General features: G+C 36.2%; 1 protein-coding gene across 1 annotated transcript in view; it reads left to right on the top strand.

Annotated features, from left to right (window-relative positions):
• Positions 1-305: 305 nt before the first annotated feature.
• Positions 306-9,028, top strand: part of wrnip1 (Werner helicase interacting protein 1) — an 11,099-nt gene continuing 2,376 nt past the window's right edge. The window contains exons 1-5 of the mRNA XM_015383195.1: positions 306-869; positions 2,268-2,462; positions 5,179-5,417; positions 6,889-7,112; positions 8,305-8,460. Coding sequence (XP_015238681.1) covers positions 315-869; positions 2,268-2,462; positions 5,179-5,417; positions 6,889-7,112; positions 8,305-8,460 — 1,369 coding nt within the window. The 5' untranslated portion in view covers positions 306-314. The remainder of the gene's footprint in view (positions 870-2,267; positions 2,463-5,178; positions 5,418-6,888; positions 7,113-8,304; positions 8,461-9,028) is intronic.

The raw sequence follows: 9,028 nt of genomic DNA, 5'->3' as shown, positions 1-9,028 counted from the left end.
GAGAGCTAGTCTCTAAAACAGACATGGTTAAGGTTTGATGCTAACACGTTTGTAAACTGTTTGAATTCAGTCAGAATTGTGAGATTAAAGTTAGAATTCTGAGAAAAAAAAGTCAGAATTGTGACTTTTTTTCTCATAATATACTGAAATAAAATAAAAAATAAAAAATCTGTTAACTTTTTAAATTTTTTCAGTGGCCCTGAGATTCTGAGATTTCCGTACTCCTCCCACACCTCTCATCTGACTTCAAGGAAGGAACCCAGAGTTTTTGTTTTGGTCACGTGACTCTGGGTCAATAACTCGCGGGAACCAACATGGCGGACCGAACAGTTTCGGAATCCGTTCAATGTCCTATTTGCTTGAAAGGCTTTACATGTGAGACAATAAATGAGCATCTGGACGCATGTTTGTTGAGCAGCGCTGCTGGCAGCAGGCTGTCTGAGGAGGGCGGCCCTCCTCTGAAGAAACCGCGCATTTCGGATCCTGTTTCCTCCTCTCCCTCCACCATGGCTGGGACTAACTCCTCCTCGATGTTCGCTCTTTTTAAGACCAATAAGGGGAAACCTGACGTTCAGGCCGACAGAAGTCCCGTGTCTACTGCTGTCAATAAGGGGACTAAACGCGCACTGACGGAGCCTCGGTCGGGAATCGCGGCTACAGAGGGTCCATCTGTTTTAAACGGTGACACAGAGAAGATCATTAACCTGTCCTCATTAAACAAACCTTTGGCGGAAGTTCTGAGACCGAAAACACTGGAGGATTACTTTGGCCAGAACAAAGTGGTCGGCCAGAACACGCTCATCAGATCGCTTTTGGACTCTCAGGAGATCCCTTCTCTGATTCTCTGGGGGCCTCCAGGATGTGGAAAGGTGTGCAGATGATGAGAGGATGCATGTACTAAACTAGTCATCATTTAATCCTGACTTTTCATTAATTAAACCACTGCCTTAGAAGAAGATGGGAAAAGCTGCCATCACCTTTATCTCTATTAATTAGCTATTTGATCACCTAATATGCAGGGGCGGAACTAGATGGGGGGGCATGGCCACCCTTAGCCAATCATTGGCCACCCCTACCATTTATTTCCCTCTAATACAGATGGTAGCAAAACATTTTAATTTTGATATATTAACAGAAACACTGGTTAGTTATGCACATTAATATACTAACATTAAAGATTATAAATACAGAATTCATGCTCTTTTCAGAAATAGATTTTGTGTTTTATGTGTTTCTGCAGGTTTAATAAAAACATATTAAATGATCAATATATGTAGATATTAGTACTTGTAAATATCAATTTTATGCAGAATAATTACTAATAAGTGTAAGTAATGACAATGGTAAAATGTGCACCTCTGCTGATATGTTGTCAATCAATTCAGCTTGTAAATTCATTGCATGATCAATATATTGGTCTGCTTTCAAGTAGCCTTGCATAAGGCTACTTGAAAGCAATTCATAGAATATTTCTAACCATTAATTGCCACATGCCCAGGCTCTGCATATAAACACTTCAGCAAGCTACAAAACCTGCAGCCATGCCCTCTTTGGATAATAATTATAGCACTAGATGTGATAAAGCTGGTAAAGATTTGGGCAAACAATAATGACAGGAAAGAAAGAGGAGGCAATGTGGATTATTATTCAAAACACGATAGGATATTTTCCTCATAGTTGTCCAGATCTAATCGCATACAACAAATTGCAACTGACTTTCTTTGGAATCGTTAAGCAGGTGAATTTAAAAATGTTGATAATGGAATAAAATTTCCAATGAGTCCATATATTATGTGCTTGATTTAATCTACACTTTAATGTTTTAGTACCGTAGCTTAAGGCAGAAAGGCTGTGCTGCAATTTAGATGTTTTTGCTATGTCTTACATCACCATCTCTGCATCTGCATAAAATATTTTCAGCAGTCTAGTTAATACGATGAGCTATGGCAGAAACTTACATTTTGATTTTAATATTCAGAAAAATAGGTTGGTAAATCCAAATCAAATCTTTTATTATGAAATAAGTGTCTCTGCCATTTCACTAAGACACTTTATCAAATATTTTTTGCCTCAATGGTTAAAAACTTGAAATCAAACCATGGTAATTTCCAATTAGATTGTTATTAATTGACATGTTTAAATGTAATTAAATGTTTAGAACTAAATTAAATTCCCACTACCTGACAGTATCGGAATGTTTTAAATTTTCCACAGCTTTACTCTTGTGCTCTGTCCTCATTTTCTTTCTTAATGACTGTTTTCTTCAGACAACCCTAGCCCACATCATTGCCAGCACAAGTAAAAAGAAAGGGACTGCCCGTTTTGTCACACTGTCCGCCACCAGTACATCCACCAACGAAGTGCGAGAGGTGATCAAGCAGGCGCAGAATGAGCTCAAACTGTGCAAGAGGAAGACGATCCTCTTCATTGATGAAATTCACCGCTTTAATAAATCACAGCAGGTAGTGTATTGGAGCAGAAAAGGCACTGCTTTATCAGAGATGTTTAGTTATTTGATTTTACTTATTTCATTTCAGCATACACATAGAATTATTCCATTTACATTATGTAAGGCTTTTTTTTTTTGCCCTTTTCTTAAAAAATAAAAACCCAAAGGCTATGTGTTAGTCACATAATTGCATGAGAGAAAATGTCAGAAATGGTTAATCCACAGAAGATAATTCCTTGAAGAAAAAATTGAATAATAATTTTCTTGTGTTTTTTTTTTATTGTGCTATTTTTCACTTTAAAAACAGCATAATTTCTTATTTTTAGTTTTTGATTTCTTTTTGTTTTAAAGCCTCTTTTAGAAGAAAAAAAACAAAAAGCCATATTACATTAACTTTTTTTTGTTGTTGTCGTTTTTCAGTTTTTATTTGTTTACTATAGGAAATATAACTTTTTTTTTATTTGTTCTTATTAGTATTTGATATTTTTCTTTATGTAATTTTTAATGTTTTTTCTAGGACTGTAGATTTCTTCATTGAAGTTTATGTAATATGTAATTTCCCTGGAAATTACATATGGATGTTAGGAGAGGACTGGCAAATAATGGAGTTACTGATAGAGCTCCATAAATGTCAGGATGCTGACTGGTAAATGTTTTGCCGACGCTCAGGTTCAGAATGCCCTGCATTGCAGTATTCATCCAACAGTTTTTAAAGTGGTTGGTAAACTTTCAAAAGTACATAGATGCATCATAATTAACAATTTCTTTGTCTTTTTTAGTGGCAGCAGTCAGTCTTATTCAGCCTGCTTCTCATGTTTGAAGTGCTTTGCATCTTTATGTCTTCAGTTTCAAAACAAAGTTTGCTTGTTTGTTTCCATTATCTATTTATAGACTGTATGACTTAATTATTTAGTATTTCCCCAAGATCTAATTGTCTGCGCTTTGAGGGTTGTAGGTTTCTTGTTTCAAGTAGTTTTGACCCCATCACTAAATTCCTTCTTCGACAAATGACAGAAGACAGATGGTTCAACTGGGTTGGATTTTTAACAGGAATGTCGATGGCTGGAGTAGGAATTACTGGATGTTACATTCCCCTGACTGGTTTAGAGATCACAGGCAATCACATCAGTGTGGTTGAGAAACTGTTTTCTTTTCCAGATGGAGTAGCAAATGTCACAATACTCTTGGGGACACTATGCAACCCGACGGTTAAGAAGAGAAATAATACTGGCATTTTCCACAGCTTATGGTTGGGGAATGATGGGACAAACTTCCTGAATTTTAAGCAAAGCTTTCTGACATCTTTCACATGACAAAGCTGTGTAGACAACAAGTGTCAATACCATCTGGATCATTTAACCCGTACAAAATAGACTATGAAAAAGATATGGGACCCGAAGAGAATGACCTTTTCAAAACATTTTATTAGAACTTGGGAGATTTCTTCTGTGGGAAAATATGTGTATGAATGGTGCAAAGGCTGGCACATAATAGAGCTGCCCAACAACTTCTACAGGATACTGGGATATAAAGTTTCGGCATTCATCCAACCAAGTTGGAGAGCTTGTAAAAGTGTACAGTTGAATTAACGTTTCAATCTATTTTACGGTCCTCTCCTCTGGAGGAAATCATCTCTGCCATCTAGTATTTCATTTAAATTGCTTCCCAGTTCTTCCACTGTTGTGATTTCATCTTCAGGATCTTCAAAGATTCCCTGACTCTTAGTTTCCTCCTGAGCTGTAACTTCATTTAGGGCAAAATTGGGTAGACCATTTTATTTGTCTGATCCCCTCTTCCCTCGAAAAATAAAAATAAGTCACTTTACTTTGTAACATTTGATCTAATCAGGCTTGGATTTCTTCCTCTGTAGTGATTTCATGTTGAGGAGGACCTTCAAGGGTTTCCTGACTTTCAGTTATGTTTGTCTATGAAACATTTTTTCTAAAAACAATTTTCGAATTACTGCTGCATCTTCAACGCATGTTTTTCTTTTTCTGTTCAGAGCAGTTACTAAGCTGTGTGGCTGGGATACTATGCAGCAGTAGTAGCTCAAGAAAAACATGCATTTAACCTCTTAAAACCCATCGTTTTAAAGCGTTTACAAATAATAACTCAGAATGAATAAAAATTACACTGGCAAAATGTTTACCAATATAGAAATGTTAGACATTGTTGGACAGCTTAGATTCTCCACAATTTAACCACCTACTTCATTTTATGGACATAGTGAGCACCAAAGCACAATTAACACAGATATAGCAGCATGTCATAATGCACCATGACAAAGCAGCCACAACAAGCAAGCATGTCTTTATAACTGCTGTTCAAAAAAGACCTATTATTTTCGAGAATGAAACAAAAAAACAACTTTGTGTCTTGTTTTAACTGATGCAGCTTGGGCTTGATGCAGGTTGGGTGTTTTACTCACCCAATTTTAATGTATATATTGAGAAACTAGAAGGTTTTAGATCTCAAATGATGTATCAAACATGCAATTTGGGCTCACAGTTCCTAAGTTATTTGCTTTTCCATTTGGGTATGCAAAATAGGTGAGAATTTCCCAAATAGAGGTGGATATTAAGAGGTTAATCATGTAATTGTAAAGCTTTGTTTAATGTTTGCGGTTTTAAAAAGTTAAAGGAATAAAATTGCTCTCTGTTCAGTTGATGAAGACTAGTATTTTCACATCAGTGAAGTTGTTCTTTTTACCATTTTGTTTGCATCCCAAGGACACCTTCCTGCCCCATGTAGAGTGCGGTACGGTCACTCTGATTGGAGCGACCACTGAGAACCCATCCTTCCAGGTAAATGCTGCCTTGCTGAGCAGGTGCCGGGTGCTGGTACTGGAGAAGCTCTCAGTTGAGGCAATGGGCTCCATTTTGAACAGAGCTCTGGCTGCACTTGGGATCCAAGTCTGGGGACAAGGTTCAACAGATTCTTTTTCTAGAGAGCAGAGCAACAGCAATGAGTAAGTGCTCTATTACACTCACTTCTTCTGTGTAACATATGTTCATTTATGATAAAGACGAGTCATTAGTCTTTTTTTCTTGAATTTCTCCTTATTGAAATATATTTTAAATATCTATATTTGCATGAGGGCCAATCGTAGAACACATGCTTATAAAAAGTAAGCAAAACTTTGCTCATATACCCATTTTCTTTTTTATTTGCGTGTGATCCCGATTAATTTCTTTAATTTAGCAGTCATTCCTTTAAATCATGTAAATGCTTTATTTGGTGTTGTAGATGTGACTTGTGTGATGTTATCTTTGTGTCAATGACATGGAGAAAGGAAAAAAACGATCTGCTTCAGGAAACGGGCTTAAAAAGCCCTAAAAAATGTCAAAAATAATTGATATTGGCTTCTGCCTGTATTGTTCAATTGCAACTAAATTCCATATCTTATGTGGCATCAAGGTTAGTGAAAGCCCATCCAACTTGCCATATTGGCATGCAAATTCTACTAAACTATTTTAACCTGCTCTCTGTCACTGCAGTGTTGTGGGGAACAGCCTGGGCTTTCTCTGAACACGCTGTGGTGCAGGCGCTCGCAAAAAGTCGCTCACACTGATCTCTTGTTGTCTGTGTGCATGAATATCCCTATCCATCCTCCAATAGCTCCTTTATTTCCCTGTATTTCTTTTTTTTTTCTGACTATTTAAGTTAGCTGAAGGTGGTTTAATTTTATTCTAAAATTCACCGTACCGTTTTCTTGTCTGACCCCCGACTTTTCATATTTGACTTGTAAAATTTCGGAGCTTGATACAGAGACAGTTACGGCATCCGGCCAAATGTCTTTCCTGTGAAATCGCTTCCTTGATTGGCACGGTCTTGGTAACAACATCCGCACTGCACTGTGGCTGATGTGAGCACTTACATTGATTTATTTAATGATTTGGATTCCCTGCAACCTTCAAGCCACAGGTCCACAGCAGCCGCGTCGTAGTCATTGTGAGACCAACATTAGAAACATTTCTTTTCATCGCTATTAAGCCGATTCAGGACATGCAGATTATCAATAATCAGACTGCAACTGAACGCATCAGTTTTTCAACATTAGTCTGATTATAAGTCATTCAGAGATGACGAGTACTGTTCTGGTCTCATTTAAAGATCCGCTCCACATCAGATTTGTAAGACTCAGACTGCCTGTATTTATTAGCAATTAGCTTAGTGTTTTTTTTTGTTTTTTTTTTTAAGATATTAGCCTAATGGTTATAATTGAAACTGTTCCTGAAATTGCTTTTCTAGCAGCTGAAACATCTTTACACAAGTAATGTTTGGAGCTTTAAGCCTGAAAAAGTAAAAAATGTAAAATAAATGTCATTTTAACATGAGTTTTTTAATAATAATACATTCTATACATTGTAATACATTCCAGATCCAGAGATAATAATAACCTGATGTCTTATTCCATGTCTTCTGCATTCTTCCTTCAGACCAACTATATACATCGAACAGAAAGCTTTGGACACCATAGCTTACCTGTGTGACGGAGATGCAAGGACTGGACTCAACAGTCTGCAGCTGGCTGTTCAGGCTCAGATTAACTCACTGCGACCAAACCAGTCAACAAAGGAGGGATTTACTCAACAGATTGTGGTGACGGAGGAGCATATTAAGGAGGGTCTCCAGAGATCCCATATCCTCTATGATAAAGCCGGTGAGCTTCTACCTGCTTATTTTAGCAATGTTAACTGATAAAAACTCGGAAAAGCGTTTTCTGAATAAAGAGTTGTTAGGTTTTTCATTGTGGACCTAGAACAAAATCTATTTAAACTGTTATAAAATGCATTGTATAATATATTTTATGTTTTATGATTCAGAGATATTAAATATATCGAGCATATTTTGCTCTTTTATAGCTTTATCAAAATCTATTGAATCTATTTAATAGATGAAATCTATTTGATTTAGATAACAAATTAATGAAAGAAAATTGATAAAAACAATATAAGTTTTTTCTATAGGGCAGTTAAGTTAATTTAACTTCTATTCAAGACATCACATCAAATAAAAAAATAAAAGAAATGGAAGTTGGTCACAAAAAAAGGATTGACCTTCAACCTATGGTTAGTAATGCAGCTACCTTTATTCTGAAAGTTAACCTTAAGAGGGAAGTAAAGAATAGCAGGAGGTCCTTCAACCTAAAAGATGAATCATCTAAATAACCATGGAAACATTCCAAGAGGTTGCTGGAAACCAAAAAAAGCGTTGGTTGCTTTAACATCAGTAAAGATTTTACACAAGGGTATCTTTTTTTTTTTCAAATGCTATATTTAAATGCTTTTTATATAAACAGCTACAGGTAAAGTTAAGACATTTTAATTCATTTTTGGTATCTTTTAAGAGATCTTTCATTTCATATCAGAAAAAAAACTTTACCTGAAAAAGGTATTGTCATAAATCTAAATCTGCCAGTGCTATTAACTTTTAGACAATATTTTTTTTTTGTTTAATTTTCTTGTACCAAATACTAACATTTTAATTCACGGTTAGAAACACCTTAACAACTTTTTACAAATCTAATTATATCACAGTTACTGAGTCTTACTTTTTCTATTCAGTGCGATTGTTAGCTTCATAGCTGTGGCAGCTAACTAATGCAGAGATCACTTGTTCCCTTTATCCGCTTAGTTGTCATAACTTCTGTCGTACCATTTATTATTAGATTAGGTTTGAAAGATCCACAGAATGTAAATGCTCCCTCTCCAGTCATTCACATACTCGCTGTCATCAGACGTTTTGTCCTCTGTGTTGACCTTCTGGTGTTCAGCTGTCCAAAAAACTTGCTGCATCACAGGGTGAGGAAATTTGTGTTAACGTGTTAATATGTGGGTGCATTTCATACAAAGGTGAGGAGCATTACAACTGCATCTCTGCTTTGCATAAGTCCATGAGAGGCTCCCATGAGAACGCCTCCCTCTACTGGCTGGGCCGCATGCTGGAGGGTGGGGAGGATCCGCTCTATGTGGCCCGCAGGCTGGTCCGCTTCGCCAGTGAGGACGTAGGTAGGTCAAGCTATTTATAGAAATAACTTTGATTTCATTTAGTTTAGTTTGTACCTTTTAATACTGTAAAAATCACTCAATGTGATTCCTAACTCTTTTAGAAATAATATAAATTGTGTTGCTTCTGGGTGGAGTCTTTAATATCACAATAAGCCACATTTTACAATTAAGGTTTTATTGTCTTTTCTTTTTCCTTTTATCGTCAAGGTTGTGTCATGGCATCTATTTTATTTGCCTGCTAAATAAATAACAATCCAAATTCTTCTTGTCTTGTTTTATTCATATATTTGTTTGTTCTTGTGATAACGTTTTTAATTCTTGAGAAAACTTCACAAATTAAAACTCCTGACCTGCATACCTCATCCTTAGACCCGCACACTGTGTTTATTTGAAGGATTGTGTGTTAATAACCCAGTGCAGCATTCTCACATGGTTTAGGGAAATATAGATTTTTGATTCTTAAATTTTTTTTGGTCACAGTATGATGTATAGAACATTTCTATTTCCAGACTTTACATTCAACCCTTTGTTTAAAGCTGCAGTCTGTAACATTGAGGAGAGAGCAGAC

Source organism: Cyprinodon variegatus, unplaced genomic scaffold, assembly GCF_000732505.1.
Source record: "Cyprinodon variegatus isolate N-32 unplaced genomic scaffold, C_variegatus-1.0 Scaffold277, whole genome shotgun sequence".
Taxonomy (NCBI): domain Eukaryota; kingdom Metazoa; phylum Chordata; class Actinopteri; order Cyprinodontiformes; family Cyprinodontidae; genus Cyprinodon; species Cyprinodon variegatus.
The sequence above is the reverse complement of the archived record's forward strand: the minus strand, read 5'-3'. Positions and strand labels throughout refer to the sequence as shown.